Source organism: Capronia coronata, assembly GCF_000585585.1.
Source record: "Capronia coronata CBS 617.96 chromosome Unknown acBCG-supercont1.3, whole genome shotgun sequence".
Taxonomy (NCBI): domain Eukaryota; kingdom Fungi; phylum Ascomycota; class Eurotiomycetes; order Chaetothyriales; family Herpotrichiellaceae; genus Capronia; species Capronia coronata.
The window spans coordinates 2,728,875-2,746,202 of NW_006912895.1; the positions used below are offsets into that span (position 1 = coordinate 2,728,875).

Here is a 17,328-nt window from a genome sequence, read left to right on the forward strand (position 1 = left end):
GGCCACAATGGTCATAAGTTCCTCCGGACAAACTCCATCCCCTGCTTCTTTCCAAACTCCCAAAGATTCTGAATACCTTGTTCGCTTAGGTCGATGTTCTTCATGTTTGGTGCGTCCTGCGCGGGAGCCTTGGTCACTCTCGATGCCACCATGACCGGGTCGGTCTCCAGCACGATGCCGTCGTCCACAATCTCGTCAATGGCGAGCGTTACTAAGTCATAGTTCTCCATGATTGTCCGCTTATCCGTTGAATTCCTGCAATAAGTATTGTTAGATACCCGCTCGCTATGTTAGGAGGAGGCGAACCGTACTTGAGTAGAATGCTGAGTGTATCCCTCAAAGCCAAAATCACATTGTATAGAAGGATCTCGTTCTCTTCAGGGCCTCCGACCACGTATATCATAACATCGCTTTCCATCTTAAACACCACGACCTTATTGTCGTAGAGGATAACGTCCGAGGTCTGCTTTGCGGTCTTCTCTAGCAGTCCCTTCTCAAAAGCCTTCTGCTCCTTAAGTGTAGGGTAGGGTTGAGGAGACGCAGGTAGCGCAGGTGATGTGTGAGGGGGATTGTAGTATTTGGCAAACAACCGAGAGGACTCAGGGGATGTGTCGGTGGAGAGGATCAAGATTGCGATCACGCTGTGAAGCGACATACTGGGCGCCATGATTGCCAATGCCTTCGTTCAGCCGTACCGGGCGCGCGTCTGGCCTGAGCTTGTTTGATGAGAATAAGATCGCGGTCAATATGGTCTGAATTGGTGCCGATGCGGTACGCGAATGCCCTCGTGTCAACTTGAGAAAGGACACCACATTGGATGTAATGCTTGTGCAGTAGCATAAATCCGCCGTATAATCTTGGCGCTCATCTGCGGATGCGACAAGGCTGAGAACGGCGGAGTATAGCGCAAATCTTCCCTTATACTGAGTCCTGGTTTTCACCCGTCGACCAACGTGAAATCTGGAGTCCACCATCCAGCATTCGCTATACAGCTAACAATCGCGATGGGAAAATCATCCAAGGACAAGAGAGACGCCTACTACAGACTCGCCAAGGAGCAGAATTGGCGAGCACGGTCGGCATTCAAACTCATCCAGATCGACGAGCAGTTTGATCTCTTCTCGTATGCAGAACCATCCCAGTGTACACGAGTCGTTGACCTATGCGCAGCCCCCGGCAGCTGGAGTCAGGTCCTTTCGCGCATCCTCATAAAAGGTGAAAGCTTTGGCCGGAGAGCATGGGTGGAGAAGATGGAGGGATTTCGTAAGCAAGCTGGCGGACCAGTGGGCGAGAACTCGAAGGACGACGACGTCTCCGGTATGGGCGCCCTGGGAGTACAACCTCCTAGTGCAGAGCTCAAGCCTCGCCCTAACGTGAAAATCGTCGCGATCGACCTTCAACCGATGGCCCCCTTGGAAGGCATCATTCAAATGGCGGCCGATATCACCCATCCTTCTACAGTGCCGCTTCTTATGAAAGCTATCGACCCGGACTTTGATGAGCGCAACCAAACGCATAAGGTTGACTTGGTCATCAGTGACGGTGCTCCCGACGTGACAGGTCTTCATGATCTGGATATCTACGTACAATCTCAGCTACTGTACTCTGCGCTGACATTGGCGATGAAAGTGCTCCGACCGGGCGGCAAGTTTGTGGCTAAGATTTTCCGCGGGCGCAATGTGGATCTGATCTTTGCACAGCTCAAACTGGTCTTCGAAAGAGTTCACCTTGCCAAACCCCGATCTAGTAGAGCAAGCAGCGTCGAGGCTTTCGTGGTATGTGAGGGATACCGGCCCGTCAAAGACTGGACTCCTGAGATTGGAGACGCACTAAACATCCCGCAACGGGCTTCGCAGCAACCAGTGCATTCAGAAGCGCAGACGAGACATGTGCGAGAGGATGGCATTGTTGAGCTTCACTTTGAAGACGAGGAGAGCGATCCGCAAAGATGGATCGCGCCGTTTCTCGCTTGCGGAGACCTGTCCGCATGGGATGCTGACGCCACCTACAGGTTGCCAGCAGACTATGTGAGCCTCCCACCAGTACAGCCGCCCACGGCACCGCCTTATAAAGAGGCAATTGAGCGCAAGAGAGCCGAGGCCGGTGCGTACGGCAAGACTAAAGATCGACTTCGTACGTCACATCGTGACGGGACTTGAAGCACCTTGACCAAGCTGTGCTCCGCAGACGGGTTGGTATCCTCCGACGGTACGTCGGGAACACTCGCTTCCGTCATCAGGCCATATCTAGGAAAGATGGCATCACTGCCTTACCCAGTGCCCACTTCTGCTGTCCACGACAACCGCGACGAGAGCCTACTCGAACATGGGAACAGGGCGTGCAGCACGTCAACAGTGGGCAGCGGGGGAGTATGCCAACCAGAAGGCGGTTCAGGTCTCCCGCAGCCGGCGTCGAGACGCAATATCTATTCATTCAAGATCAATACACCGCCCACGCTTCCTACCTGTGCGATAGGAATTCGCCATCTCTCGTCCACTGGGAGGAGGCACGCTTGGGACCTCTCGAGGCATCTACTGAAGCAGCGAGCGGTCTAGTCAGACAGTCGCAACATCATTTGTATGGCAACCAGGATCAGTGGCTCCTCGTCGCACCACTTGTCTTAGATATGTGTTCAGGGTATAGCCTTGTGCAGCCGTCCTATCATGATGAGCGTTTGATCTAAAGCTTGATTGGCTGCTAGATCCCAAGATGAATTGGCGCAGACTGTGTTGCGACTTCGGACATTCGCTGTTCCTTTCTGCCTGTCCCCCTACGCCGTGTCTGTCGATTCTTCCGACAGAATCTGACGGAATATCTGCCGTTGGATTGATTGAGATTGTAGCCGTTGTCAGAATGTACGAATCCCGTTGCGCAGCTTCCCAGCGGCTTGTCCTCGTGCTTGCTGTTGCCGGGAATGTCTATATGACGAAGTCGCGAGGATATGCACAAACATGTTCGGGAGTGGTGATGCCTGCCTCCCATCAATGAAAAATGACATCGCAACTTCCAAAAGATGCAAGTAAGAGGGTTCATTCTTTCCTCCTTTTCGATGAGCCCGCACAGCTCATCCCTATAAAACTGTGAAAGCCCCCATCTCTCCCTCTCTTCACACTCTCTCTCTTCCACATCTCATTTGAAGACCATCCCCAGCATTCCTCGATCACTCATTTGTACCCATTCAACTATTACCAAGATGCATTTCTTCAGTCTCGCTCTTCTTTTTGCTGGGGCCAGTGCGGCAGCCATCAAGGGCCGCGCTGAAGATGGTCAGCTCGACTACCTCACCGTCCGTCAAGTCACCTCTGATACGGTATGCACTGCTGCTTTTTGAGTTCTTTCGATATCCCAGCTGACGGTGAAGCAGACGTTGACTGCCACTGTCACAAACTCGGACGGTTCAACAGGCACCATCACGGCAACCTTCACCAACACTGTCCCTGCCTCAACCGTTACCTCTACCGCCCTTTCCACCCAGACCGTCAGTGACATCAGCACCACGACCGAATCGGTAACCAGTATCCAGACTGTCTCTGACGGGACCACCGAGACCATTACATCCACTGAAACACAGACCCTGATCGGCGATCCAGGTCAAATAGTCACCAGCACTGAGACTGAGACCATCACGGACGGCAGCACTCAGACGGTCACTAGCAGTGGGACCGAGACCGCCACCAGCACCGAGACCGCCACCGACACAGAGACCGTCACCCTCACCGAGACCCTGACCAGCACCGAGACCATGACCAGTGGCTCTACATACACCACCACCCGAACCTCCACGGAAACCACAACTCAGACAGTGCGACGCCCACGACCAACCTTTGGAGCTGGACCACCATTCCGCCGCCCCTATCGGGTTGCTAAGTAGGTCAGCGAGGCGGCCCGTATCTGGAAGACAAGTGGAAGCAAGGGTATACATGAGGCAGCTGGACAGACAAGCGTGCTGGTTGACTTGTCGATCAGGTCCAGAATGAAGTTTCCTTTCTGTACAAGTCAAAAATGGGGAGAGAAGCGATGAACGTGGACGAGATCAGACACCTAACTCTTGTGGGAGAGGCCTTTGCATGAGCCGGCTGCCGGGGATTGAAGAGTGGGTGTGTCACCAATCCTCTATGTCCGTATCATTAGGCAGCAGCTGCCGGAGTAGCCTGGCTGAGTTAAGGCTTCGTGCCATGGCCTGTAACAACGCAAACACGCTGGTATTGTCTACCTAGGTGCCTACTTTGATTTTTTGTCCTTGTCCTTGTCCTACCTACCCAAATGGACTATATTTTGCCCACTCATGATATGTCTGCTGGCATCTGCCGTGCCCACGTTTGTGCCTCGTACGGCGAAGTTGGCGATTGAGACGAAAGAATTCTAGTACAGCAGATACATAAGACACCGAGAAGACCAGGGATGCTGCCACTTGATGCCGCTGAACGCTCAGTATGGGAAACGAAACCACTGAATCGAATGCCTAGGTAGGTAGTTAAGGGCCACCCTGCCTAGATCAGCTAAACCTCTTCGTCGCAGCCCGGGTTTCCACGAATCAGCTTGAATGCAGTGAAAGTTGCTCTGTAGTGTCTCAGCGTTCAAGTTGGCCATCACCACTTCACTCCGGCAGGCGCAATCTGCGGAGCAACCTTCGAGTTTTGACCAACCCTGCCAGACTGCTGACGACTTCTGTCGAATTCTCTCACGACGATTTCACACTTGACCTCCCTGCAAAGCTGTTTTCTCCTTTCCGCCGGTAGCTTTTCGCCGAACAGCAGTCCACTCGCCCGCTCCACAGCTTCGATCGGGACTTCAAAGTCGCCCAGGCTCTTTTGATTGGGGATCTCTGCGTTCGGTAAGACGAAAGCACCCAGTGCGACCTTGCCGATAGGGCTTTCGGCGGCCTCCTCGGCGAAGATGATTTTGAAGAAATGGGTCGGCACCGCCACGTTTGGCGGATTTCCGATGACCTCGTAAGACACCCGCCATTTACCATCTTTGTCGTCCCTTTTGGGCAGATACAGAGGTCCGGTTACCACCCTGACGCTGGGATACTTCTTGACCAACTCTCGACAAAAGTCCTCGAAATGTGCCCAGTAATCTCGGTTGAAGCCTTCCCCAACCTGAGGACACATGTTGCTCAAGACAAAGGTAGAATCCATCGCCTCTTGTGACCATTTTGCATCTGCCGCCGGCATTTGGTGTCCACGATCATATCCGCTTCGTGCGTAATCCGCCAGTTTGGCTCGGAACATCGGAGGTACCGTCAAGTCTTCGTGAAAGACGCTATTTCGCCGAGAGGCATTGTTCAAGAGCAGTGACTGGGCCGTGAAGTGTTCCGCTACCCAGTGAGGATTTCGAGTCGCTCGGTTGAAAGCGGCAAGGAAAGACGGCGTGGACAAAGTGTCCGCAATAGGTCCAGGGAACCCATACCGCAGAATTCCAGACGGGTCGACAGGCGGGAGGAGTGTAGTGGTAGGAGCAGGAGTAGCTGATACAGCGACCGGTACAGGAACCGGGACCGGAACGGGAGCAGCAGGTAACGAGGGCGGTTCCTTTAGTGTCGATGTGGGCGTAGGGGCAGGGAAAGGTTCGCGTTGTCGAGATCTGGACAATAAAAGAGCTGTCACCGATGCCCCTGCGGCTGCAGACGCCGCTGCGACGATGGCAAGGGACGTGTTGGGCATGTGAGTGATTTTCGACACAAGGCTCTTGGGCCCATAATCCGTCGTTCTACGTTATCTAGCAATTATATTGAGGGATGAACAATTCGTGTCTCGGGAAAATTGGAGCGCGGCACAAAAGTCCAGTTACCGGCGAGGCTCAAACCCTGTGCATTTGTGCAAGGGAACGCGTAAATGGTTAGCCTCCATACTACTACTAGTTGCCCCGAGTGGTTGACTAAGCGACAAGGCTTAGGGGCGCAAGGACTCTGTAAGTACCTCATAAGGTACCTATCCAAGGGACTGCATTTCCATTCCAATTGTTCGGGGCGTGCCCAGATCCCCCGTTATCGGCTACTCATGAGCCACTTTTCTAACAGGTCCTCCTAGTCGCAGAAGCAGCGTCATACGCATCATATGCTGCAGTCGCTTCCTCTTCCCGCCGTCTGCACTTTCCGTGCCTGCGACCCCAACTCCTTTCAAAGTGACAATATTTCAGCCGATCCACCTCGTCGTGTCCAGAACCACGATGCATCAGAGTTGTAGAACTTAAGACGCATCTTCCATTCTACACAAGTAAAGTGTATATTTTGCTACACCAGTTGTGCAAGACTTTACCTACCTCATACATATTCCGCCGTACCTCGCCTCCGAGGCGAGACCATCAAGATGGCCATTGACAATGATACTCGGGGATGGATCATGACATGCATCAGTGGGATCGGTAAGGACCCTGGCTTGCTTCTGCGCTTTTGATACAGCGATTGCTAACACCTGCAGCCTGCGTGCTTGGTGCTACGATCATCTGCGTCGACATAGTGGTCCGCCTGTTTCCACGTTGGCATGATTTTTCGATCGCGGAAAGTGATGGCTTCCTTTCAGCATCGCTAAGTCTGAGCTTTGGTGTAATGGTAGGGAACGACTCCCTTCTTTCTGGACAGGCTAGTGAGCTGATATCATGCCAGTTGTTCTCCTCTTTGTTCTCGATGCTGCCGCAGTCGAAGACCTACCTCGAGGACGCAGGATACCCACCTCGGACTGCCTCGTTCCTTCTCATCGGCCTGTTTTTAGCGGGAGTCGTGGGTATCCAATTTTTGTCGCGCGTCATTCATCGACTATTACCGTCGCACGTTGTGGACTGTGACCATAATCACGATGATGAGGAGAACTTAAAGAAGCAACGTGAGGAGATGGCAGAGCAGTTACACGATGAAGAACACACCAATGGACTTCCCATTCCAAGATCAGGCGCCGCACCAGCTACGGAGGAAGATGAAGATACACCGCTGCTTACACGCACGGCCAGTCTCAGCCATCTGAAGCATAATCATGGAGGCAACGGGGATAATGAAGCCGGTCGCAAACAGTCATTCCACACCGCGCCCAGTAGTCGAAAACCCTCCATGATACCTAACACATTAACGAGGACGTTCTCCAAATATGTTGTTGGACAAAAGGAAAACTGTGACGAAGAAGGCCCTTGCATGGGCTTCACAGATCCTTGTGGGCAGGATTGCTTCAAGGTGGTCCATCGACGAGTTTCAGTGCTGCCAGGCCACGGCGCTTTGGCCAGACATCAGACGTGGCAAAGTTTTAGCAATGATGGGCGCCCTGCGGCGCCTTCTTTAGAAGGCGTTGAAGAGATGCCTACCGAAGATGAATCCGGACTGATTCATTCCCATACTCACAGCGGCTCGAAAAGTGTCAGGCCGCCTGCGGGGCGCCCGCGATCTGCCATTCACCATACACATCACATTCACCATCAAGACCACGAACATTCGGAACTAAGCAGCGACAGCTTGCGTCAGGTGTCGGGAGTTTCCCACTCAATCGGACGGGAACATCATCATCATGTTCCCACCAACGCGTTCATGTCGATAGGGCTTCAGACGTCCTTGGCTATTGCGCTGCACAAGGCTCCTGAGGGCTTCATCACATATGCGACCAACCATGCCAATCCGCAGCTTGGATTCTCCGTGTTCATGGCGCTCTTCATCCACAACATCACGGAAGGCTTTGCAATGTCTTTACCACTCTACCTGGCGTTGGACTCTCGCTTTAAAGCGATCGCGTGGTCGGCCTTCTTTGGAGGAATATCGCAGCCTTTAGGAGCCGGAGTTGCAGCCTTGTGGTTCAAGCTAGCCAAGAAGAGCAGTTTTGGCGCACCTACCGAAGGCATATACGGTGGAATGTTTGCAGTGACTTCGGGAGTCATGGCTAGTGTGGCACTATCATTGTTCTCGGAGAGTCTACAATTGACTCATAACAAGGGGACTTGTATTGCGTTCGCTTTCTTGGGCATGGCGATTCTGGGATTTAGTTTTGCATTGACAGCGAGTTGATTTTTTCCTCTAGGAGGCAGTACAGGTGCATTCTTTGAGTGGGTTTGAACCGATGGTATTGTTATGATGGGATGACAAGGCACTCCATTGTGAGCATATACAACGCTGTTTGTTGCCCTTCTCTGCAAACTTGGTGTTGCTTACCCCCGAAAACTCCCGGGCTCTTTCTTGATCAGCATTAATTCCGTCCTAATCGTTCTCCATAACATTGGCAGTTCAGCCTACAAGGTACTAGGTAGGTAAGGTACCTGTAGATACATGTAGGTGTACTTTATCATGTCCATAATGCAGCCTGATGTTAGTACCAGGGGCAGGTGCTGAATCATGACGATGCCAAGCATTGACAATTCCCGCCGCGGAATATTGAACATGCACGTGACCAGTATCTCGCTGCGAGGTCCATCCCGCGCAGTTAGATGTGAGTCTCTGATGAAGTCCTACAAGCTATACCCACGGCGAGAGGACTCAAAGTCTTTTCACATTTGGACTCGATACTCATACGAAGGCGCGCAAGCTTGCACACCGTACCTTTCATCACAGCCCCAACCTCCATTGGAAAAGGAATGGGTCAAGTGTGCCTCCTCGACTCGGACCGACTGTCTGCGCTTTTACGAGAGGCGCTGTCCTGGAACGAGAATGTCTCGTCGCTCATGGTGTCTGCAACGAACGGATCGATCCTCGCCTACGCGTACAGAGGTGCGACGCCGTCAATCAAGGCTATGCGCACCCAGTCCACGACCATGACGGCCGCATATACTGTTGCGTCCGAGGACAGTCTTGTCTTCGAAGCGCAGAATACCGGAGCCATTTCTGTTATCACACCGATTGGGGACCATGTATTGCTGGCTGTGACGGGGCCGGAACCCAAGCAGAGAATTTCGAATTCAATGCCTAATGGGCATCCTGAAGAAGAGGGAGACACTGCACAGCAACGTGTCGTAAACGGGAGAAATGGCAGCAGTATTGGAGATGATCGTCGGCGGGAAGAAGAAGAGCAGGAGGAGCAGGAGGAGGAGCGCAACGGTCACCACTATGAGGAGGAAGGCGAAGACGATCATCAGAGGCAAATACGAACGGATCTTGAAGTCGTCGGCCAGGAGCTTGCTAGTGTGTTGAGGGACGAACTGGCGGCGATGAAGTGGCCGGACGATATTTGAGAACGTTGTAAGATAACGGGTGGTGATGTTTGTCTTTTTCGATCTTCATTCGGCCCGGCGTCATCTTTCTTCTTGATTCTGCCAGGAGGCCTTGCACAGGTAGCGCATCAGCATACACACCACGGCCATCCGCGAGTCTTTCGCTGCAATGGTATGACAGATACTGCCAATTGAGGACAGACACTACCATCAAGCCGGCGGGGGGGGGGGGGGGGGAATGCGTCCAGACATGCATACCGTTGCTTGCGCTGTCTTGGAGTATGGTGAACGATGCTGCCGCAAGTACGCGCCTGGCTATTGTGACAGTATCAGACGCGTCAGAGCCATCGCCAATTTGCCTCATTCTACGTGTCGGGGATAATGGGTCACTCTGTGTTACATTAACGAGGCTGGAAATCCTCAGATGCATCTGTCTGGACACCGGACCCAGATGCCACCCCCGCACTTGGCCTGAACCACTCGTGGCAGCTCGACCCACCGTTCAAGTTGTGAACCACTAAAGATACCGCTTTCGGAGTGGCAGCTCTCGACACTTCTGCCGACACGAGACAACCATCGCTCACACCCGCTCTTCCATGTATGGTCTCAGGCTTCGCCTCACTTCGACATTCAGCCTTCGCATTTGAGACCTGACCTTCCAATCTCAGGCGTCCAAGCTCAGCCTTGGCTGAGACGTCCTCTACTTCCGCGGCGCAGTCAAATCGATAGCGATCAGCCCAGCTGCGCACCGAGGTAGACCCCTTGTGAGATAGAACGATGTTGTATGTTTAGCCGCCTCCCCATCCATGAAATCTCACTGATGTCTCTGGTATAGTGCAATACCGCCTCCCCCTCGATACCCCACAAACAACGGGCTGATCACCGCCACACTCGAGACAGCCAACACCTTAACCCATCGCGAAGGACCAGAGTACACTTTTCAGGCTGGCGAAGGTGGGTGCGCAAGTCTCAGGAGGCGCCTCAAAGACGCTTATCCCCAAAACTAGGCACATATATCTTACGAGACGACCTGCAACTCGCAACGCCTCCTCCTCATCCCTCCGAGGCCCCGGTAATCAATCCGAATCCCTTGGCGACGAGCGTCGTTCCTCCGACCAGTGGGGTGAAATTATCGCTTGTATCGCTGAATCCCAAACAAATCAATCATGACCTGTATAAAGCTCCTACTGCCACAAGTAGCCTGTTGCGGTGGAAGTCACTAGGGCTGAACAACATCAAGGAAGGCAAAGAGGCAAAGGAGAGCAAAGAAAATAAAGAGCCAGAGAAGGAGCCAAGGATATCCATTGAGACGACAAGTGACATAAGCAATCCCGCGATTTCAATAAACGGGAGCAATAAATCAAGTACTGTCCGGGCGTTTGGTGAGGGAAACGCGGCACTATCGCCAGTCATCAGCAGGGGAGATGGCCTCAAGCGGCGGAAACCAAAGAACAACATCATTAAAAGCAACTCTTCGTTTGTGTCTCGGGTCATCCCGCACGAGGGCCTGGTCAAGAAGCTGGTAGAACGAGACCCAGGCGGTACTTTTGCGTTTGCGAATATCAATCGAGCCTTTCAGTGGCTAGACCTGTCCTCAAGCTCCAAGCAGGATCCAATGACGAAGATCCTCTTCACAAAGGCGCACATGCTCTGTCATGATGTGAATCCTCTCACGAAGCATCCGACACATATGGATGTTGTGATGGGCTCTTCGGCCAGTGATATCATCTGGTATGAGCCCATGTCTCAGAAATATGCCCGTATCAACAAGAACGGCATCATTAACAGCTCTGCTGTTGCGAAGATCAGGTGGATTCCAGGCTCCGAAAACCATTTCCTTGCTGCACACATGGATGGCACCCTGGTGGTGTACGATAAGGAGAAAGAAGATGCACCGTTTGTCTCTGAAGAGCTGGTGGACGAGGGCATCAGCATCGAAGACGAAGAACAATCTACACTGGTCATCACCAAGAGTGTCAACTCATCAAATCAAAAAGCCAATCCTGTGGCCTGCTGGAAGATCTCAAACCAAGCCATCACAGACTTTGCCTTCTCACCGGACAGTAAGCATTTGGCAGTGGTCGGGGATGACGGCTGTCTTCGAATAATCGACTATTTGCAAGAAAGGTAATGCCATTTGGACTGCTGCATAACGATGGCTTTGAGACAGAAAACTGATTTCTCTCAGATTAACCGATATATACTCATCCTATTATGGTGCTTTCACCTGTGTCTGTTGGTCTCCGGACGGCAAATACGTGCTTACTGGTGGCCAGGATGACCTGGTCTCTATCTGGTCGCTTCATGAGCGACAGATCATCGCTCGATGTCATGGGCATGACTCGTGGGTGGCGGCAGTGGCATTCGATCCCTGGCGATGTGACGATAGGAACTATCGCTTTGGCAGCGTCGGGGAAGATTGCAAGCTTTTGCTATGGGACTTCAGTGTCGGTATGCTTCATCGACCGAAAGGGGCGACTGCGCGGACGAGAGGTAGCATCTCGCAGCAGTCAGGGTCACTTCTCCGACAACGGACAGAGAGCGCAAGCGTGATTAACAGGATTCGGTCCGACTCAAACCGAACGGGCAGTATACAGCAAGACATTGTCGACGAATCCGAGTTCATCAACCATCCTGTGGAACCACGGGCGCGGACTGCACAGCTACCTCCGGTCATGGTATGTCTTGAGTTCTGAACAGTGTCATCACATTCTGACGTTGATCTACAGTCCAAGAAGATTGATGACCATCCATTGAGTGGTCTGGCATTTGAGCAGGACTGTATCATCACATCTTGCGTTGAAGGTACGTCGTCTGACCCAATGTCCTTCGTCAACGACCCTTGGAGCTTACAATTGACTCAGGGCATGTGCGTACTTGGGACCGGCCTCGAGAAGGCCCGAACAGTAGTCAAGTCGACTTATCGGAGAAGAAAAGACCGTAAATGAACTACTGGCGCATAGTACCCAAGTGGCACATGTGCATATATGTTGGGTGCAACGATCAACGGCCAACGACGAACAGCCAGTCTTCCGATAGCCGGCTTCGCATGCGGATTCTGCCTCCAGCAGTCCACTCTGTGCAGTAAGTGTCTTGCCTGCGTAGTTCGAACTATGAGAGAGATCAGGCTGCTACCATCCCCGTCGTAACGAGTCGGAACGGGAGGAGACACATGCCACGACTGGTGCACATGTGCGGACACCGGCGTGATCCTTGGTACCACGACACGATGACAAGTTGCTTGGCCCGCCTGGGTTGATAATGCCATCAGCCAATGAAGAAGGCAGCGAAGTTACCAAATACATGTACCTTTGGCCAGGTATTCATACTATTGCGCAACTTATGGTGTCACTGGAATCAAATACGTACTACTACACCGTGGGTGCCATGTCCGGGTGGAGAAACAAGCAAGCAGATCAGGCAAGGCATCATGGATTGATATCCAGGTAGTTATCAAGGTGTTTAAACTTAAACATAGTGCCCAGCTACAGCCAGCCATGAGGCTTTAAGACACCTGGACAGAGACCGGTTCATGGTCAAGGTGTTGGCCAGTGAAAGTCGAGGCACAACTTGTTGCTGTTCACTTCTTCTGCGGCCATTCAGAGGAGACCATCGAATTCAGTGGAAGCGTATTTTCTTCCGGAGCATGGTTGTCGTGTTGGAGGCAGGATAAAAAGCCATCCTGCGGTTCAGGCCAATGCCATCGTGGGACGCCTGGTTAGGCTGCGGCTCCCGCTGAAGCGAGCTCCCTGGGATATGAGGATCTTCACGTTGTTCCTGGTGCTATAGTATATAATCGAGGAACCCCTCCTGGCATGATACATCAGTCGTGCATATATCTCAATTCTCGTTTGGTCAGGTCGTGCTGTCTCGATTCCCAAAGTGTCCTGGCATATGCAAGGAAGCCCTCAAGCATTGCACGATGATAAGAGACTGTTGCAGTCTCTCCTACCCGCAACACTAGTTTGCAGTACAAGCTGTGGTTCAACGCCGCTGGCGAGAAAGGCCCCGGGAATGTACGGCTACTCCTTCAAGAAGTCGGAGAGCAATCCCATACCTACGCGGTTCACTTATTACGACTAAATGACCGACTACCATCACTGCATCAACTTCCAGACGAAATCGACCTCTATGACCTACTAGTGTAGGGTGTTTTGCCCTCTGCAACTCCCGAGCCTTTTGAATATCAGGTTCCCGGGAAAACTCGCCGACGGCCGACGGGCGATACTAGTAGTAGGTGGTCACAGAAGCTGGAACAGGCTGAAAGAGGTATAGGAGATAAACAAGCGAAAAGGACGATGACGTTAGGGAGCGGTCGATCGGCAGAAATGAGGGCGATCTTGCGAGATCTGCCAGTGGGAGATAGCCTGGGACCGTTCATAAATCCATCACACATAAGGGCAGAAAATGGTGAAGTGAAAAGGTTGCGGGTACGGACGCAAAAGCAGACCATGAGGCCAGACGGTCAGGAGCTGGATAAGAGACAAGGACAGGCTGCATTGTCACGACTGCCATCTCCAACAAGAGCATCATTGTTTCCGGGAGAGGTGCAGGCAGAAAGTGTCATTGAACGAGACTGCGACTGCAGCTCCACCAAGGGCACCAGGCATAGCGGCAGCACCGGTACCAGCGTCAATCATGTCTGTGCCAGCCCCAATATCGATAAAGCTACCACTGCCACTGCCACTATCACCACCTCACGGACTCATCTTCCAGCCATCACCATTATCGGCTGCTGCAATGGGTTGAGTCAACACACATATCAGTCGACGTATCACCAGGTGCAAAGCGAGGCCGAAGCAGATGAAGAAGAACGCCGTGAAACACATGCCAAAGAAACAGAGATAAAAGAAGGATCCACTGCCGCCGCATCGGTGTCAGCTACTACGGCGGGAAGACGCAGTGTGAACTCGCTGGCAGCGGGGCCGAAACCATCAGCAGCAGGACTAGAGATCCCTAGCCCGCCGCTGCCATCGCTGACGCCTAGACCATCTCTCATCATTTCAGGTACATCAGCAATTGCACCTAGAGCAACCGCGCCGACTCCCAGCGAGAGCTTGACTCTGACTCCTCCACGGGTATCACCGCCACGAGCGTCTGGGCCTAAAGAGCCTGTAGCTGCAGTTGGAGGGGACCATCGCTTGATAAGAACGACGGTATGTGGCTTGTCACTGTTTCCATATTACGATTTCCACCTTTTTTGCCCGATGCCCAATGCCCAATGCCCGTTGCCCGTATTACCAGGTATGCTAGGGCATATGGATGGCCCAATTTGGTATGCCGTTTGAGCTCTTTACTACCTAGGTACTAAGGTACCTAAGGCCTGAAAGGACGGCTCAGGCTGTTCGTGCATCGCCGACGTACCCAGCCTGACCGATTCACGCCTAACCTTCCAAGCTTAATTGTTGCCACCATGACCCATGGCAGTCCACTCACTCTGCGTCCCTCACTACGGTGTTCTGCAGTGTACCTCATCATCCAATCCGTTTATCCATTATCCTCCATCCATGTCATCCCATGTCTTTTTTGCGCAATTAATCCACCTCAATTCTCGGTGTGCCTTTTCGTGTCCAAACTGTCATATGCTGCTTGCAACTGCACAATCTGCTCTGCTCTGAGGTCTTCCTTCGCCCAGATCATCCTCCTTCTGACGGTTCTAATGTTGTCTGGGTACTCCAATAGCTTCGGCCACTGCTCCGTCTAAACCGCAAGCATTCGCCCGAATGCACCTCCGTCCAACATGAGCCAGTCTCACGTTCGTTCTTGAGTCAACGCCCCTCTAGCTCTTGTTCGAACGCTCCAGCGAACCGTCACTTCGTCGCCAGCCCTCGCTCCAAGTCGCCAGCCATGGCTCTCAAATTCCTGAGCGGCCACAGTTCGAATACCGGTTCGAGCAGCAGCGTCAAGTATTTCGACATCCGCCTGGACAATGATTATATTGTCTTTCGGGGTAGTGAGGATGAGGCCTCGAGCGCCTCGCTGTCCGGCACCGTCGTTTTGTGCCTGACTGAACCTCTCACCATATCGCATATCGATTTGACTTTGAGTGGCATCCTGCATATGTCGTGAGTACCGCTTCAAACATACACCTGGTCGTGGCTAGCGTAGGCATAATCATGTACTGACTGCCCACGTGTACAGATGGCAAACCACTTCCACTTCCTCCATGTCCGGCCGACGGACCGCATCCAAAGAGCGAACATTCTTCGAGAAGAGTTGGGTATTTCGAGAACCGGGGAAAGGAAAGACGGAGGTCCTGCAGCCAGACAACTACGAGTGGCCTTTTCAATGCGTTCTACAAGGCTCTCTCCCTGAAAGTGTGGAAGGACTGAAAGATGCTTGGATCATATATCGGCTCAAGGCACAAATCAGTCGCAAAAGAGGCCGAGATATCGTGGTCAGGAAACCCTTGCGTATCGTCCGGACTCTCGATTCCAATGCTTTGGAACTCTCTCACGCTATGGTGTGTAACCCCCGCAGATTACGCCTCGCCAGGCTTCATGACACTAACTCGTCCGGCAGTCAGTGGAAAACATCTGGCCGAACAAGATTGAGTATTCTATATGCATACCGAATAAGGCCGTGGCATTCGGGTCTTTTGTCCAGGTCGATTTCAAGCTGATCTCGCTGCTCAAAGGTCTCGTCATTGGAAATGTTTCCACTCAGGTCAAGGAAGAGCAAGAATTTGTCGTCGACCCAGAATGGGGCATCTCCGCCCTCAGCAATGGCCACATGAAAACGGAAAGGGTCATAGTCGCGGACGTCTACCGGATCAATCCCGAAGTGGACGAACAAGTTATCGACGAAGTAGCAGAGGGTTATCAGTTCTCTCGCTATCTGGAGCTCCCGAAATCGCTCAACCATTGCCTTCAGGACTGTAACGTCAAAGGCATCAAAGTGCGCCACAAGGTGAAGTTCAATGTCCAGCTGCACAACCCGGATGGTCATATTTCCGAACTACGAGCCAACCTTCCAGTCACCTTCTATATTTCACCTAGTCTGCCAATCAACGAGAACAATGACCTCATCGATCAAACACCACAAGCATCAAGAGCCGCAGTAGCGAACGACTTGGCCAATTCTGCGCCGCCGGTTTATGGCAAGCATACGCTGGATCTGTTGTATTCCGACGTGGATGGCTACAGGACTCCGGGGACGGCTCTGTCGACTCCAGGCACGCCTTACTTGCACAGTCGCCACACCTCGTCAGAAAATCTGGCCAGCCTTGCCGCCATCACGAATGGGACATATGTTTCACCCATAGCTCTTCAGAATAGGCTTCAGAATCTACGCGGTGGCCTTTCGGGTCCTTTGGTGGAGGATGAGAACGATCTATATCGGGGAGACCCAACAGCACGTTCCAGGAGGAATTCCTCCTCTGCTCATTTGCAGGAGGATTATTTTGCGTCTCAAGATCCCCGAAATTCTGCGACACATCCCAGAATCAGCCCCTACGACACCGCATTTCAATCCGGACTTCAATCAACGACGCCAAGCCAACCAGGTAGTAACCTCATGTCGCGGCGGACCTCTGAAGAAGACGAAGGACATCAGTCTGGTACTCGAACACCATTCCCTCAGTTCGACCACATGGAGGACTTGGCAAAGGTTCCTTCTTACTCAACCGCGGTTAAGGCGCCTGTCCCGAGATCGGATCTGTCGAGCTCCCTACCCACATACGGAGCGGTTGTTCAAGGACCGAGCGCTCCTGCGCTTACAGAGCCTCCGACCGCTTACATTCGCAATTCTTCTAGGGTCCCGGGAAGCTTGGCATCGAGTCCTCCCGATGCGGGAATGAGCAATTCCCGCTCGGCTTCACACAGAAACCTGAGTTCGATCCAAGATGACGAGCGAAGGATTAGGATGATGCAAATGCGAGGCCGGTGAAAGCCGGGAACCTTGATTTCATTTATTTCAAACGTGTTAACGAACCATTTGAAGAGCATTTTTTCTGGCGTATAGAAACAACGATACCCGATTGCGAACACCGCCGCAGAGCACTTCCATTAGGGATTACGCATCTTTATTGATTGCGGCAACGCTAGGATAAGAAGACGATTGGTCGAGAATCACCACTTTACAGAGTTTACATGCTCGTGCGCATACGAAAGATTGCGTTGATGGATCGAGACGACTATGATGGCAAGCGTTGGGCCCATCATTTGTGTACTTGTTGGGGACTATTGGTAGAGTTGAGGTGGATGACGT

General features: G+C 52.5%; 8 protein-coding genes across 8 annotated transcripts; 6 read left to right on the top strand and 2 right to left on the bottom strand.

Moving 5' to 3' along the window:
* Positions 1–11: 11 nt before the first annotated feature.
* On the bottom strand, positions 12–667 carry A1O1_04291 (uncharacterized protein; the record flags this gene model as incomplete). Its single annotated transcript, XM_007725186.1, has 2 exons — positions 12–255; positions 312–667. The coding sequence occupies 2 exons, from the start codon at positions 665–667 to the stop codon at positions 12–14; spliced, it is 600 nt and encodes a 199-aa protein (XP_007723376.1).
* A 337-nt stretch (positions 668–1,004) lies between these two features.
* Positions 1,005–2,159, top strand: A1O1_04292 (23S rRNA (-2'-O)-methyltransferase; the record flags this gene model as incomplete). Its single annotated transcript, XM_007725187.1, has 1 exon — positions 1,005–2,159. The coding sequence occupies one exon, from the start codon at positions 1,005–1,007 to the stop codon at positions 2,157–2,159; it is 1,155 nt and encodes a 384-aa protein (XP_007723377.1).
* Positions 2,160–3,193: 1,034 nt separating this feature from the next.
* On the top strand, positions 3,194–3,871 carry A1O1_04293 (uncharacterized protein; the record flags this gene model as incomplete). The annotated part of the gene is made up of 2 exons (XM_007725188.1): positions 3,194–3,310; positions 3,365–3,871. 2 exons carry the CDS (start codon positions 3,194–3,196, stop codon positions 3,869–3,871), a joined length of 624 nt encoding a protein of 207 aa, XP_007723378.1.
* A 718-nt stretch (positions 3,872–4,589) lies between these two features.
* On the bottom strand, positions 4,590–5,666 carry A1O1_04294 (endonuclease G, mitochondrial; the record flags this gene model as incomplete). Its single annotated transcript, XM_007725189.1, has 1 exon — positions 4,590–5,666. One exon carries the CDS (start codon positions 5,664–5,666, stop codon positions 4,590–4,592), a length of 1,077 nt encoding a protein of 358 aa, XP_007723379.1.
* A 645-nt stretch (positions 5,667–6,311) lies between these two features.
* A1O1_04295 (uncharacterized protein) lies at positions 6,312–7,984 on the top strand (the record flags this gene model as incomplete). Its single annotated transcript, XM_007725190.1, has 3 exons — positions 6,312–6,366; positions 6,423–6,553; positions 6,608–7,984. 3 exons carry the CDS (start codon positions 6,312–6,314, stop codon positions 7,982–7,984), a joined length of 1,563 nt encoding a protein of 520 aa, XP_007723380.1.
* A 563-nt stretch (positions 7,985–8,547) lies between these two features.
* Positions 8,548–9,141, top strand: A1O1_04296 (uncharacterized protein; the record flags this gene model as incomplete). Its single annotated transcript, XM_007725191.1, has 1 exon — positions 8,548–9,141. The coding sequence occupies one exon, from the start codon at positions 8,548–8,550 to the stop codon at positions 9,139–9,141; it is 594 nt and encodes a 197-aa protein (XP_007723381.1).
* Positions 9,142–9,897: 756 nt separating this feature from the next.
* Positions 9,898–12,064, top strand: A1O1_04297 (uncharacterized protein; the record flags this gene model as incomplete). The annotated part of the gene is made up of 7 exons (XM_007725192.1): positions 9,898–9,902; positions 9,956–10,074; positions 10,128–10,323; positions 10,384–11,247; positions 11,309–11,798; positions 11,850–11,925; positions 11,985–12,064. 7 exons carry the CDS (start codon positions 9,898–9,900, stop codon positions 12,062–12,064), a joined length of 1,830 nt encoding a protein of 609 aa, XP_007723382.1.
* A 2,903-nt stretch (positions 12,065–14,967) lies between these two features.
* On the top strand, positions 14,968–17,007 carry A1O1_04298 (uncharacterized protein; the record flags this gene model as incomplete). The annotated part of the gene is made up of 3 exons (XM_007725193.1): positions 14,968–15,185; positions 15,262–15,583; positions 15,643–17,007. The coding sequence occupies 3 exons, from the start codon at positions 14,968–14,970 to the stop codon at positions 17,005–17,007; spliced, it is 1,905 nt and encodes a 634-aa protein (XP_007723383.1).
* Between the last annotated feature and the right edge of the window lie 321 nt (positions 17,008–17,328).